A 16350-nucleotide genomic window follows, 5' to 3' on the forward strand; every position below is an offset into this window, starting at 1 on the left:
CATCCCTTTTGTATACACAGTATTCTCACTTGCCTTGGCACTGGGAGAGAGAGGTAGGACCAGTGTTAATCTCTGCCTTACAGATAAGGAAACTTAGGCCCAGTGGTTCAGTTATTTATCCAACGTTATGCAGTTGATCACAGAACTAAGACTAGAATCCAGTTATTTTCATCCTGATATACTGTGATACTTTCTTATTTCCCTCCAATGTCTTGCAGCTACTATTCATTTTTCTTACTTCATATATTCCTTTAGCACTCATAGTACCCTATGATTACATTTTATTTCATGTATTTTATCCTTTGGTATTTATAGGCTATACCTTGGAGATAATTGCAGGTTAAGTTCCAGACCACCACAACAAAGCAAATATTGCAGTAAAGCAAGTCACATGGGTTTTTTGGTTTTCCCGTTGCCTATAAAAATTGTTTACACTATTTTGTAGTCTGTTAACTATACAATAGTATTAGAGCTACAAAAGCAGTGTGTATACCTTAATTTAAAAATACTTCATTATTAAAAAATGCTAACCATCATCTGAGCCTTCAGCAATTTATATTCTTTTTGTTGGTGAGAGTCTTGCCTTGACATTTATGACTGCTGACTGATCAGGGTGGTGGTTGCTGAAGGTTGGGGTGGCTGCAGCAATTTCTTAAAATAAGACCACAGTGAAGTTTGCCACATAGACTGAATCTTCCTTTCAATTGTAATATGCAGTGCTATTTGATAGCATTTTAAATTTTTTGTTTAATGTTTTGGCTGCCCTGGGCATTTGTTGCTGCATGAGGGCTATTATGGTTGCAGTGCATGGACTTTTCATTGGCTTCTCTTGTTGCGGAACGTGGGCCCTAAGTGCGTGGGCTTAGTTGCCCCATGGCATGTAGAATGGTCCCAGACCAGGGATTGAACCCGTGTCCCCTGCATTGGCAGATGGATTCTTAACCACTGGACCACCAGGGAAGTCCTATTTTATAGCATTTTATCCCCAGCAGAAATTTTTCTAGATTGGCATCAGCCCTCTCAAACACTGCCACTGCTTTATCAACCAAGTTTATATCACATTCTAAATCTTTTGTTGTCATGTCACCAATCTTAACAGCATCTTCGCCAGTAGATTCTATTTCAAGAAACCACCCTTTGCTTATCCATAAGAAGAAACTCCTTATCCATGAAAGTTTTATCATGATATTGCAGTGTTTCAGCTGCAACTTCAGGCTCCAATTCTAGTTCTTTTGCTATTTCCACCACATCTGTATTTACTTCCTCTGCTAAAGTCTTGAATCTGTCAGAGTCATCCATGAGAGTGAAAATCAACTTCTTTCAGGCTCTTGTTAAATGACAGTTTGACCTTTTCCCATGAACCACAAATTTACTTTTTTTTTTTTTTTAATACTTTCTTTTTTAACAAATGTACTTAATGGCATCTAGGATGGTGAGTCCTTTCCAAAAGATTTTCAACTGATTTTTCCCAGATCAATCAGAGGAATCACTGTCTGTGACAACTGTGGTCTTACAAGATGCGTTTCTTAAATAATAAGATTTGAAAGGCAGAATTACTCCTTGATTCACAGGGTGCAGAATGGATGTTGTGTTAGCAGGCATGAAAACAACATTAAATCTCATTGTGCATCTCCAAAGCTCTTGAGTAACCAGGTATGTTGTCAGTGAGTAGTAACAGTTTGAAAGGATCTTTCCTAAAGTATTCAGTAAACTATGTTTTAAACAGTTGTGCCATCATCCAGACTTGTTGTATTTATAGAGCACAGGCAGAATAGATTGAGCATAATTCTTAAGGGCTCTAGGACTTTTAGGATGGTAAATGAACATTGGCTTCAACTTAAAGGCACCAGTGGCGTTAGCTGCTGAAAAGAGAGCCAGCTGATTCTTTGAAAACTGTTGAAGCCAGGCATTGACTTCTCTTCTGTAGCTCCTTGATGGCATCTTCTTCCAATATAATGTTATTTTGTCTACCTTGAAAATCTATTTAATGTAGCTACTTTCATTCTTTATCTTAGCTAGATCTTCTGGATAATTTGATGCAGCTTCTACATTAGCCCTGGCTGCTTCACCTTGCTCTTAAATATTATGGAGATGGCTTTTTTCCTTAAACCTCATGAACCAACCTCTGCTCGCTTCGGAGTTTTCTTCTGCAGCTTTCTCATCTCCCTTAGCCTTCCCTGAATTAAGAGAGTAGGACTTTGCTCTGCACTGGGCTTTGGCTAAAGGGAGTGTTATGGCTGCTTTGATCTTCTACCCAAACCACTAAAATTTTCTTCATATTAGCAATAAGGCTATTTCTTACTATTCATGTATTCACTGGGGTAGTGCTTTTAATTTCCTTCAAGAAGTTCCTTTACATTCACACCTTGGTTAACGGTTTGAGACAAGAGGCCTAGCTTTCAGCCTCTTTCAACCTTTGACTTGCCTTCCTCACTAAACCAAAGCATTTCTGGTTTTTTTCTTTAGAGTGACAGACGTGCAGGTTCACGCCTTTTACTCGAACACCTGAAGGCCATTGTGCTGGGCTGTGCTTAGGTGCTCAGTCATGTCTGACTCTTTGCAACCCCTTAGACTGCAGGCCGCCAGGCTCCTCTGTCCATGGGGATTCTCCAGGCAAGAATACAGGAGTGGATTGCCATGCTCTGCTCCAGGGAATCTTCCCAACCCAGGGATCGAACCCAGGTCTCCCGCGTTGCAGGTGGATTCTTTATCATCTGCGCCACCAAGGAAGCCCATTGTAGGGTTATTAATTGGCCTGATTTCAGTATGGTTGTGTCTTAAGGAACAGGGAGACCTGAGGGGAGAGAGAGATGGGGATATGGTCAGTGGGTAGAGCAGTCAGAACACACACATTTATCAGTTAAGTTCACTGTCTTCTATAGGTGTAGTTTGTGGGACCCCAAAACAATTATAGTAACATCAAAGATTGCTGCCCGCAGATCACCACTATGTAGTTACAGAGTTTGATTAACTTTGCTGTTGAAGTTTTCTATAATGTAAAGCAAGTATTTAATTTATTAAATTATATTTTGTAGTTTTATATTGATGGCTGTTATAGTTTCACAGAAATTTCCTCTGAAAAAAATCATCTTCAAAAGCTAAAGAATCTTCAAAAAATGCTTCCTGCAGCTTCAGTGCATGCAGTTCTACCACATAACCTAGTCTGATGGACAATATCTGACATTTAATATCTCATACAATATTATATATACAACCCAGTAAATTCTGTTTTATCAGGTATTATACTAAGAGCTATGAATTTTTAAGCACTAGTAAGGCTGTTATTTTATAGTATTAATTCATTCAGGGCTCAAATATCATAAGTAATTCTTAATTTAAATCCTTAGAGTAAAGATGTTGCCATCTATGGAAGTATGAAGTTGTCATTTATTGGATTGCTCAAATAAATAAATTTGTTGAAGTGGTGACATAATTGAATAAGTAAGAATTCTGAATACCTAATACCTCTTTGAAAGATTGTGATATTGTTAAGCTAGTAGGTGTCCCTAAAGTCTGTTTGTTGTTTCTTTCTGGGTATCTGTTTTTGTGACTCAGTGAATCCTGACCTTTGCTTATGCCTTGTCAGACATTTAAAAAAACTCTTTGTCAGACACTGAAAATTCTTAACAGGTATAAGACAGATGAAAGCAAGCTTATTATATAAACAAAAGAAGTCAAGTTCTGCCAGACTAGGCAGTTGGCATGGTTTTAACTTCCAATTTCATACTGGTTATAATATGTTCCTTTAAGAGCTCATAGACTAAAAAATGTAGGGGTTAAATGACAAGAAGGGGTAACATCTCCTTCTATGAGTTTGATATTTTCCTTCCACATGTTTGAGTAAAATTTTTGAACTTACTGTAAAGTTGAAAGAGCGTTACAATGAACACTCATTTACCCACCACCTGGACAGTACTATTAACATTTTAATATACTTGTGTTATCGTCTATCTGTTTATCTCTCTAGCCATCAGTACATCTTGACTCTTTGTGCTTTTTAAAGTTGCAGTATATTTCCCCCTAAATATTTTAGCATTTATTAAACTAGAGTTCCATATTGGCTTATAGTTTCTTCTCCCCTTTCTTTAGTGTTCTTATTTTCTAATTTTCATTGATCTTCATTCATCCTAAAGATTGGTAGAAGTTATGGGAAAAAGAAAGAAAGAAATTCTCAAAAAAATAATGTAAGATTTCCCAGAGCTAAAGGAAAACAGAAGTCTAAGGCCCCACAAAACATCAAAGACCCTCACCTGGACTCCTGAATGTGAAATTTTCAGTATACCAGTTATAAAGAGGAGACTGAAAGATTTCAGAGAAAAAAAAGTAAGTGACCTCTAAAGGAACAAAAATCAGAAAGATAGCACGTCTCTTATTAGAAATCTGGGTGGTAGAAGCTAGTAGAGCAATCCCTTCAAAATTCTGAGGGTAGATGATTTTAAACCTATAATTCTATTGGTAACAATATTACTCACCCAGTGTTAGGGCAGAATACAACAGTTTCAGAAATACTAGAATTCAGAACATTTTGCTCTTATCTATTCTTTCTTAGGAAATTATCAATACTTGAGGATATGCTTTACTAAAATCAGGGTAGGAAACATAGGATCTAGGTTGGAGTGGCTCTATGTCAGGTAGCCAGTGAAAGAGAGAGCAGAGAGCCCCGTTTGGAGAAGGAAAGGATGTCTTTAGGGGAAAGGAGTCAGTAGAATACACAGTAAGACTGGGAGACTGGAGATTTTGAGAAATGATAAAGTTAGAGAATACTAGAGAAAGATATGGCTCAGATATAAAAGCAAGGTAAAATGGAGCATGATTTTGAAACTAGTGGCATTTAAAAAATTTTATTTGAACTTGACAGATAACTTTGAGAGACATCAGTTGTTAACACTGGAACCTTAGTGAAAGAATTGTATTTCTAGTACACCATTTAGTTCTGCAATAACTATAATACAAACGTTATAATCAATTTTTTTTCTTTCTTTTTTTTTTTTTTAATTAGTTGGAGGCTAATTACTTCACAACATTTCAGTGGGTTTTGTCATACATTGACATGAATCAGCCATGGAGTTACATGTATTCCCCATCCCGATCCCCCCTCTCACCTCCCTCTCCACCCGATTCCTCTGGGTCTTCCCAGTGCACCAGGCCCGAGCACTTGTCTCATGCATCCCACATGGGCTGGTGATCTGTTTCACCATAGATAGTATACATGCTGTTCTTTTGAAATATCCCACCCTCACCTTCTCCCACAGAGTTCAAAAGTCTGTTCTGTATTTCTGTGTCTCTTTTTCCGTTTTGCATATAGGGTTATCGTTACCATCTTTCTAAATTCCATATATATGTGTTAGTGTGCTGTAATGTTCTTTATCTTTCTGGCTTACTTCACTCTGTATAATGGGCTCCAGTTTCATCCATCTCATTAGAACTGGTTCAAATGAATTCTTTTTAAGGGCTGAGTAATATTCCATGGTGTATATGTACCACAGCTTCCTTATCCATTCATCTGCTGATGGGCATCTAGGTTGCTTCCATGTCCTGGCTATTATAAACAGTCCTGCGATGAACATTGGGGTGCACGTGTCTCTTTCAGATCTGGTTTCCTCAGTGTGTATGCCCAGAAGTGGTATTGTGGGTCATATGGCAGTTCTATTTCCAGTTTTTTTAAGGAATCTCCACACTGTTCTCCATAGTGGCTGTACTAGTTTGCATTCCCACCAACAGTGTAAGAGGGTTCCCTTTTCTCCACACCCTCTCCAGCATTTATTGTTTGTAGACTTTTGGATAGCAGCCATCCTGACTGGCGTGTAATGGTGCCTCATTGTGGTTTTGATTTGCATTTCTCTGATAATGAGTGATGTTGAGCATCTTTTCATGTGTTTGTTAGCCATCTGTATGTCTTCTTTGGAGAAATGTCTGTTTAGTTCTTTGGCCCATTTTTTTATTGGGTCATTTATTTTTCTGGAATTGAGCTTCAGGAGTTGCTTGTATATTTTTGAGATTAATCCTTTGTTGCTTCATTTGCTATTATTTTCTCCCAATCTGAGGGCTGTCTTTTCACCTTGCTTATAGTTTCCTTTGTTATGCAAAAGCTTTTAAGTTTCATTAGGTCCCATTTGTTTAGTTTTGCTTTTATTTCCAATATTCTGGGAGGTGGGTCATAGAGGATCTTGCTGTGATTTATGTCGGAGAGTGTTTTGCCTATGTTCTCCTCTAGGAGTTTTATAGTTTCTGGTCTTACATTTAGATCTTTAATCCATTTTGAGTTTATTTTTGTGTATGGTGTTAGAAAGTGTTCTAGTTTCATTATTTTACAAGTGGTTGACCAGTTTTCCCAGCACCACTTGTTAAAGAGGTTGTCTTTTTTCCATTGTATATCCTTGCCTCCTTTGTCAAAGATAAGGTGTCCATAGGTTCGTGGATTTATCTCTGGGCTTTCTATTCTGTTCCACTGGTCTATATTTCTGTCTTTGTGCCAGTACCATACTGTCTTGATGACTGTGGCTTTGTAGTAGAGTCTGAAGTCAGGCAGGTTGATTCCTCCAGTTCCATTCTTCTTTCTCAAGATTACTTTGGCTATTCGAGGTTTTTTGTATTTCCATACAAATTGTGAAATTCTTTGGTCTAGTTCTGTGAAAAATACCGTTGGTAACTTGATAGGGATTGCATTGAATCTATAGATTGCTTTGGGTAGAATAGCCATTTTGACAATATTGATTCTTCCAATCCATGAACACAGTATGTTTCTCCATCTGTTTGTGTCCTCTTTGATTTCTTTCATCAGTGTTTTATAGTTTTCTGTGTATAGGTCTTTTGTTTCTTTAGGTAGATATACTCCTAAGTATTTTATTCTTTTTGTTGCAATGGTGAATGGTATTGTTTCCTTAATTTCTCTTTCTGTTTTTTCATTGTTAGTATATAGGAATGCAAGGGATTTCTGTGTGTTAATTTTATATCCTGCAACTTTACTATATTCATCGATTAGCTCTAGTAATTTTCTGGTGAAGTCTTTAGGGTTTTCTGTGTAGAGGATGATGTCATCTGCTAACAGTGAGAGTTTTGCTTCTTCATTTCCAATCTGGATTCCTTTTATTTCTTTTTTCTGCTCTGATTGCTGTGGCCAAAACTTCCAACACTATGTTGAATAGTAGTGGTGAGAGTGGGCACCCTTGTCTTGTTCCTGATTTCAGGGGAAATGCTTTCAATTTTTCACCATTGAGGGTGATGCTTGCTGTGGGTTTGTCATATATAGCTTGTATTATGTTGAGGTATGTTCCTTCTATTCCTGCTTTCTGGAGAGTTTTAATCATAAATGAGTGTTGAATTTTGTCAAAGGCTTTCTCTGCATCTATTGAGATAATCATATGGTTTTTATCTTTCAATTTGTTAATGTGGTATATTACATTGATTGATTTGTGGATATTAAAGAATCCTTGCATTCCTGGGATAAAGCCCACTTGGTCATGGTGTATGATTTTTTTAATATGTTGTTGGATTCTGTTTGCTAGAATTTTGTTAAGGATTTTTGCATCTATGTTCATCAGTGATATTGGCCTGTAGTTTTCTTTTTTTGTGGCATCTTTGTCTGGTTTTGGAATTAGGGTGATGGTGGCCTCATGGAATGAGTTTGGAAGTTTACCTTCTCTGCAATTTTCTGGAAGAGTTTGAGTAAGATAGGTGTTAGCTCTTCTCTAAATTTTTGGTAGAATTCAGCTGTGAAGCCATCTGGTCCTGGGCTTTTGTTTGCTGGAAGATTTTTGATTACAGTTTCGATTTCCTTGCTTGTGATGGGTCTGTTAAGATCTTCTATTTCTTCCTGGTTCAGTTTTGAAAAGTTATACTTTTCTAAGAATTTGTCCATTTCATCCAAGTTGTCCATTTTATTGGCATAGAGCTGCTGGTAGTAGTCTCTTATGATCCTTTGTATTTCAGTGTTGTCTGTTGTGATCTCTCCATTTTCATTTCTAATTTTGTTAATTTGGTTCTTCTCTCTTTGTTTCTTAGTGAGTCTTGCTAATGGTTTGTCAATTTTTGTTTATTTTTTCAAAAAACCAGCTTTTAGCTTTGTTGATTTTTGCTATGGTCTCTTTAGTTTCTTTTGCATTTATTTCTGCCCTAATTTTTAAGATTTCTTTCCTTCTGCTAACCCTGGGGTTCTTCATTTCTTCCTTCTCTAATTGCTTTAGGTGTAGAGTTAGGTTATTTATTTGACTTTTTTCTTGTTTCTTGAGGTAAGCCTGTAATGCTATGAACCTTCCCCTTAGCACTGCTTTTACAGTGTCCCATAGGTTTTGTTTGTTGTGTTTTCATTTTCATTCATTTCTATGCATATTTTGATTTCTTTTTTGATTTCTTCTATGATTTGTTGGTTATTCAGAAGCGTGTTATTTAGCCTCCATATGTTTGAATTTTTAACAATTTTTTTCCTGTAATTGAGATCTAATCTTACTGCACTGTGGTCAGAAAAGATGACTGGAATGATTTCAAAATTTTTTTGAATTTTCCAAGACCAGATTTATGGCCCAGGATGTGATCTATTCTGGAGAAGGTTCCGTGTGCACTTGAGAAGAAGGTGAAGTTGATTGTTTTGGGGTGAAATGTCCTATAGATATCAATTAGGTCTAGCTGGTCCATTGTGTCATTTAAGGTTTGTGTTTCCTTGTTAATTTTCTGTTTAGTTGATCTATTCCATAGGTGTGAGTGGGGTATTAAGTCTCCCACTATTATTGTGTTAATTTTCCTTTCATACTCGTTAGCATTTGCCTTACATATTGCGGTGCTCCTATGTTGGGTGCATATATATTTATAATTGTTATATCTTCTTCTTGGATTGATCCTTTGATCATTATGTAGTGTCCTTCTTTGTCTCTTTTCACAGCCTTTATTTGAAAGTCTATTTTATCTGATATGAGTATTGCGACTCCTGCTTTCTTTTGGTCTCCGTTTGCGTGAAATATTTTTTCCAGCCCTTCACTTTTAGTCTGTATGTGTCTCTTGTTTTGAGGTGGGTCTCTTGTAGACAGCATATATAGGGGTCTTGTTTTTGTATCCATTCAGCCAATCTTTGTCTTTTGGTTGGGGCATTCAACCCATTTACATTTAAGGTAATTATTGATAGGTGTGGTCCCATTGCCATTTACTTTGTTGTTTTGGGTTCACGTTTATACAGCCTTTCTGCATTTCCTGTCGAGAAGATCCTTTAGCATTTGTTGAAGAGCTGGTTTGGTGGTGCTGAATTCTCTCAGCTTTTGCTTGTCTGTAAAGCTTTTGAATTCTCCTTTATATCTGAATGAGATCCTTGCTGGGTACAGTAATCTAGGTTGTAGGTTATTCTCTTTCGTTACTTTAAGTATGTCCTGCCATTCCCTTCTGGCCTGGAGGGTTTCTATTGATAGATCAGCTGTTATCCTTATGGGAATCCCTTTGTGTGTTATTTGTTGTTTCTCCCTTGCTGCTTTTAATATTTGTTCTTTGTGTTTGATCTTTGTTAATTTGATTAATATGTGTCTTGGGGTGTTTCGCCTTGGGTTTATCCTGTTTGGGACTCTCTGGGTTTCTTGGAGTTGGGTGGCTATTTCCTTCCCCATTTTAGGGAAGTTTTCAGCTATTATCTCCTCGAGTATTTTCTCATGGCCTTTCTTTTTGTCTTCTTCTTCTGGGACTCCTATGATTCGAATGTTGGAGCGTTTCAGATTGTCCCAGAGGTCCCTGAGGTTGTCCTCATTTCTTTTGATTATTTTTTCTTTTTTCCTCTCTGCTTCATTTATTTCCTATAATCAATTTTTAAGTGAAGTATTAATATAGAGAAGTTTAGAGAATAAAGCAAGTCCAATATTCACCTTTTCATTATTTTTTTTCCCTTTGTGGAAAGTTTTTAAATTACAAGTTTAATCTCTACTTGCTGTATATGTATCCGGATTTTTCTCCTCCCTCCCTCTCTTTTTCTCTCTTCCTCTCCCACTTTCTTTCTCTTTCTCTTCCTGTTTCTCTTCCTTTCTTTTGATTTCCTTCCTTCCTTCCTCCCTCCCTCTTTTCTTTCTTTGTTTCATTAGACTCAGTTTATTTTACTGAATTTAGATTCAAGTTTGGCTAATTAGTTGGGGCCTGGACTTGGATTCTTTTTCTACTTCAGTGAGTTTTGATAGTTTGTGTCTTTCTAGGGATTTCTGTGTTTCTTGTAAGTTATTTAATCTGTTGGCATAGATTTGTTTTTGTAAGGGTTGTAGTAATGTCCCCTCTGTCATTTCTGATTTTAGTGATTTGACTCTTTTTAAATCAATTTTGTTGATTGTTTTCAAAGAAGCAACTTCTGGTTTTAATGATTTTTCTCTGTTGTATTTCTATTCTCTATTTCACCAGTTTCCACTCAAATTTTATCTTCTTCCTTCTGCTTGCTTTATGTTTAGTTTGCTCTTTTTTCAGTAACTTAAGGTGGGAAGATTAGGCTGTTGATTTAAGATCTTTCTAATACAGGTGTTTACAGCTATAAATCTCCCTTTAAGTACTGCTTTTGCTACATCCCATAAGTTTTGGTGTGTTTTGTCTTCATTTCACACATCTCAGTGAATCTTCTAAATTCCCTTGTGATTTCTTCTTTGGTTCATTGCTTATTTGGGACTATAATGTTTAATCTCCATGTATCTGAAAGCTTTTATTTTTAAATTTTGGAATCAACCTATAGACTGATCATTAATGGCTTATCAGTGACTACAAAGTAGTATTAAATGTTCTTAACCTGACAGGGTAAAAGAAAATGTACAGTTGACAGAGATGGAAAAGTAGATGAAGGAGCAAAGATCAAAGGACAAATGTCCTCATTTAACAAAGTAGAAAGTTAAGAGATACATTCTATGGTTGATGGAAAAGGAAACAAAAGTTTAAATACATTGAACTTTGTACCATATTGTCAGGCCAACTGTGTATGTGTTGGTTTATCAGTTTGTTGTTTTTAACTACATGAATGTATTATTTGAATTGACAATTAAACAATTGCCCATCTTCTTGGAGTCTCTAAATTAGTTTATCCTTTATTTGCCAGAGAGAAAATAATCCTAGAACTAGAACTTATGAGTGTTTTGATAACTTTTTAAAGAGAAATCATTCTGGAAATTTTGTTAGATATTATCTCTTCCCACTACATGCCTGATTCTTGTTTTACTAAGTGTATTTCATTAGTTTGACATTTCTTATTTTTCCCCAGACTGAGGCAGCTAAATTAGTTCCAATGGGTTTCACCACTGCAACTGAGTTCCACCAAAGGCGATCTGAGATCATACAGATTACTACTGGCTCCAAAGAACTTGACAAACTGCTTCAAGGTATCGTAATCTCTTATCCTATGTCGTGAACTACGATTAGGTTATAGAACATAACTGAAATATTTGGTTCATGTTTATGTGTTAGATAGAATTAAGAATAAAGGAAAGTATTCACATTGAAGAAGTAAGACTGAAGGGTGAGGCTTGACTTTAAAAATACTAAAATTATCTGCCGTTTCATTAATTTAATCTCCAATAATTGCATTCTTGAGAGTCAGCTCCCTCTGCCTAAAGAAATAATATAACCTTTTACTCTACCACAAGGTAGAAAATCTGATGGCTGGTTAAAAGACTACATTGTAGTATCAGTACATTGTGGTGCACACTAATTTTCAGGACTTGATGGAAAGCTGGAAAGTCTTTGAACTTTCGAAAGCATCGCTGCCCTAAATTTTAGTGTTAGATTTTGTTCTTGTTGCTTCCCCAAATATTTGATCATTTAAGTTTCTTTTTGGAGGGGGGCACAAAATAGCATGAGCTCAGGAATCACACTCAGATTTGAGCATTTGTTTTCCCTCCTGTTCTCCCTCTTAGCATTTACTGGCCATATTACATGGTGCAGATTACTTATTATATTCTATGCCTCAATTTTCTTATCTTATTGAAGAAGATAAGGGCTTATCTTTGATCTCATAATGAGGTCAAAAAAAGCTTCCTACCTTATATTATTGGAATTAAATGAATTGACAGCACAATGTCAGATACACAAAAGATATTTAGTAAACGTTAGATATTATCTGTAATTTATTTTTTAAATTACTGCTTATTGACTTGTGATGGTATTGTTCTGTATATTGGTTATGGTGATACTTACGTGAAGCTACAAATGTGATAAATTGCATAAACTACACACATACACAAATGAGTGCATATATAGCTGGAGAAATCTGAAGAAGCTCTGTGGATTGTATGGATGTCAATTTTCTGATATTTATATTATAATTATATAAAGCATTAACATTGGGGGAAGCTGGATGAAGAATTCATGGAACCTCTATATTTCTTTGCAGTGGTCTATGAATCTAGAATTATTTCCAAATGAAGTATTTTTTAAATTACTGCTTGTTGAAGATTGGGTCTCTAAATTATGTAAACATCTTTCTGATGAGCTACTGGGGTGTTTCTATGGTTATGTTTCTAACATTTGTATTGTGCTAACATGTTTCTTTTTTAGGAGGAATTGAGACTGGATCCATCACAGAGATGTTTGGAGAATTCCGAACTGGGAAGACCCAGATCTGTCATACATTGGCTGTAACATGCCAGGTGAGCTATTGGGACTCTGCCTAATCATATCAGCAAGAATGAGTTGATTCCTGTTACTGGCAAGCATCTGTTAGCATGGACAAAAAAAGCACTTTCTCTGTCTTCAAAAATGCTAGGGGGACTTTCCTGGCAGGTCCAGTGGTTAAGACTCTGAGCTTCTGCAGGGGGCACAGGTTCGATTCCTTGTTGGGTATTGAACCTGTGCATGCTGCATGACTCAGCCGAAAAAGAAAAAGAATGCTATAGCTAGTTAGAAGACAGATTGCTACTGTAAGACTTCCAGACAGCTTGGAAACTTTCAGATTATTAATTTCACATACTTTCTTGCTATCCACTAGGCCTCTCCTGGCTTTTTCTGCCCTCTTCACTAGTTTAGATTTATGATTCTTCATTAAAGTCATTCCTTTACAGATACCCTCATATTTACATTCCCCATCTGAAGAGATGCCATTCTTAGATGAACCCTATCTGTTTTCAGTGCCTGATTTCCCCAATAGCTGATCATACTAGAGAAAAATCTTAACATAAAGCTGACCTCACTTTAAGATGACAGACTTTAACATTCAATACTGCTTGGCAGATCTACTGAAAATTTTTCATTCAGGCAACGTTTTACCCCACTCAGTAAGAATCTCGTAATTTGTCCTTTTTCCTCAAAATTTCATGCTTCTCTTCAGCCTCACTCTTAGCCAAATAATCTAAACTGTTCTTCACATCAAAACTATAAACTCACATAGCTTTTATAAAAATTTTATTTTATGAAGTATAGTTGATTTACAATGTTATGTTAATTTCTGCTATCTAGTGAAGTGATTCAGTTATACTAATATATACATTCTTCTTCATATTCTTTTCCATTGTGGTTTTTCACAGGATTTTATTTATTTATTTATCTGGCTGCATTAGGTCTTAGTTGCAGCATGCGGGATCTTGTTTGTTGCATCATGTAGGATCTTTCACTGTGTCACACAGACTCTCTAGTTGTGGCACTCGGGCTAGGTAGGTAGTTGCATTTCGCAGGTTCCAGAGCATTCGGGCTCTAGTTGTGGCTCATGGGCTTAACTGCCTCACAGCATGTGGGATCTTAGTTCTCCAGTGAAGGATCAAACCCATGCCCTTTGCATTGCAGGGTGGATTCTTAAACCACTGGATCACCAGGGAAGTCCCTTGTCACTGAACATTGAATGTAGTTCCTTGTACTGTATAGTAGGACCTTGTTGTTTATCCATTCTGTATAATACTTTGCAACTGCTAATCCCAAACTCCCAATCTATCCATCCCCAACATCCCCCTCCCCTGTTCTTTATGTTCTGTCTGTTTTGTAGATAGGTCCATTTGTGTCACATTTTAGATTTCACTTGTAAGTGATATCATATGGTGTCTTTCTCTTTCTGACTTAGTTCACTTAGTATGATAATCTCTAGGTCCATCCATGTTACTGCAAATGGCAGTATTTCATTCATTTTTATGACTGAGTAGTATTTCATTGTATATATGTATGCTAATCCATGGAGTAGTATTCCATTGTATATATACACATCTTCTTTATCCATTCATCTGTCAGTGGACATTTAGGTTATTTTCATGTCTTAGCTATTATGATAGTGCTGCTGTGAACACAGGGGTGCATGTATCTTGTCTGGGTATATGCCCAAGAGTAGGATTGCTAGAGCATATGGTAACTCTATTTTTAGTTTTTTGAGGAACCTCCATACTATTTTCCATGGTGGCCACACCAATTTACATTCCCACCAATAGTGTAGGAGGGTTCCCTTTTCTCCACACCCTCCTCCACACCCAGCATTTGTTACTTGTAGGCTGTTAATTAGGGCCATTCTGACTGGTGTGAGGTAAATCCATGTATCTATAGCCACCCTTTCTTACCTTGGGTTACAATAGAGAGTGTCTCTTTTCCTCTCAAAGGCCGTACCAATGTGATCTGGTTACCATGCCTTGCCACTTTTCCAAGGACTCTGCTCCTTCTATTTTCTGGTCTGCCTCTCTATTAAATTATTTTCATTGTTATACAAGCATGCCTAGTATCTCCTACATTAGGGAAAAAACTTCCCTGGACCCCTTCTGTTTCTTCTTTGTTTGCTTTGCTTGGATAGATTTGGAAACAGACACAGTGAGTTAAACAATTCCTGAGATCATATCACATGTAAGTAGTAGCTACAGGAATCAAACCCAACTTCAGAGCCCATGCTCTTAAAACTCTTTAAAGTAGTACCTGGCTTGTAGTAACTGATTTGTTCTCTACTGTACTGCTAGTGCCTAAGTCAGTGCTCAGTAAATACTTGAATGAATGGAGATGATTGAATTAGATGTCCTAAGGCATACCTGATATATTGTGAAATAAAAAATACAGGGGAAGTAGCATAAGTATTTAAGGAAGAAACAGGATTCCATCACACTAGAGTAATCATTGAATACTTTATGGAAAAAAGAGATTAGACCAGGATCCTGAAGAATGCTAAATTTGACCAGGTAAATAAACTAAAAAGCATTTAATTATAGGGAATGGTATGAACAGAGCAGGGGAGCATAACATAAGACAAAATAAGCCCATTTACCTAACTCAAAAGTTGTATTTGGACAAATTGTAGGAGACAGACAGAACTTTGAAAAGGACACATCAAGACCATTTTACAAGGTCTTGACCAAAGTACAAGAAGTATAGACTTGATTCTATAGAGAGTGGGGATCATTCAGCATTTTTCAACGGAAGAGAAGCATGAGCAAATTTTCAGAAATATTCTGGTAGCAATTTAATGAACTGAAAGGAGAGGCAAGAGCTAAGGATAGCTGAGGTATAATTATTATAAGCACTAGCTGGTCAGGACTACACTAAAATAATGACACTGAAGGACTATAGACAGAAGATATAAAGTGTAGTGCTTAATGATTGACAATAAAAAATACCTTTCAGCCCAGCATATTACTTTGGTAAACTCTAAAAAGTATTTGGGAGAGAGAGACAGTTTTGATGGAAAGATGAGTTTCAAAATTAGGTGTGGTAGGTTTGAGGTGATGAGATGACCAAGTGAAATTTTCTAACAGTATTTAGAGATGTGGAACTAAGTTGTCTACAGAGAAGTAACACTGGATTTCTGAAAATAAAAGATCTGTGAGAGAGAGAAAAATAGAAGAGTAAACTTTTCACTGTTTCCCACCTCGAAGCCCTGTTTTGAGGAGCACTTTTTCCTCTTTCAGGGGGGGTCCCAATTTTTCCTCGCCTCAAGGGCGGGCTGCTTACCCTCAAAGCAGTGACTGGGTGGCCCACAAAGTACTCTGGAACCTGACCCATTCCCATGGGCCAACTCTTGTTTTAGTCTTTGGAGGTTTTATTATAGTTTTAGGTATTTTGAACCAAATGGCATTACAGATATTCCTTGACACATCATGGGGTAAACCCTGATAAACCCTGATATCATATCCGGATAAACCCATCAGAAGTTGAAAGTTTCACATGTCAGCTCAGTCGTGTCTGACTCTTTGCGCCCCAGGGACTGCAGCATGCCAGGCTTCCCTGTCCATCACCAACTCCTAGAGCTTACTCAAACTTGTGTCCATCGAGTTGGTAATGCCATCCAATCATCTCATCCTCTGTCGTCCTCTTCTCCTCCTGCCTTCAGTCTTTCCCAGCATCGGGGTCTTTTCCAAGGAGTCAGTTCTTCGCACTAGGTGGCCAAAGTATTGGAGTTTCAGCTTCAGCATCAGTCCTTCCAATGAATATTCAGGGTCGATTTCCTTTAGGATGGACTGGTTG

At 37.0% G+C, this 16350-nt stretch overlaps 1 protein-coding gene across 1 annotated transcript in view; it reads left to right on the plus strand.

Annotated features, from left to right (window-relative positions):
• RAD51 (RAD51 recombinase) overlaps window positions 1–16350 on the plus strand; it is a 38154-nt gene that overhangs the window by 6850 nt on the left and 14954 nt on the right. Inside the window, exons 4-5 of the mRNA XM_043471497.1 lie at window positions 11198–11315; window positions 12490–12581. Of these exons, the coding sequence (XP_043327432.1) occupies window positions 11198–11315; window positions 12490–12581 (210 nt within the window). The remainder of the gene's footprint in view (window positions 1–11197; window positions 11316–12489; window positions 12582–16350) is intronic.

The sequence above is a fragment of the Cervus canadensis genome, chromosome 6 (assembly GCF_019320065.1).
Source record: "Cervus canadensis isolate Bull #8, Minnesota chromosome 6, ASM1932006v1, whole genome shotgun sequence".
In the NCBI taxonomy this organism is placed as follows: domain Eukaryota; kingdom Metazoa; phylum Chordata; class Mammalia; order Artiodactyla; family Cervidae; genus Cervus; species Cervus canadensis.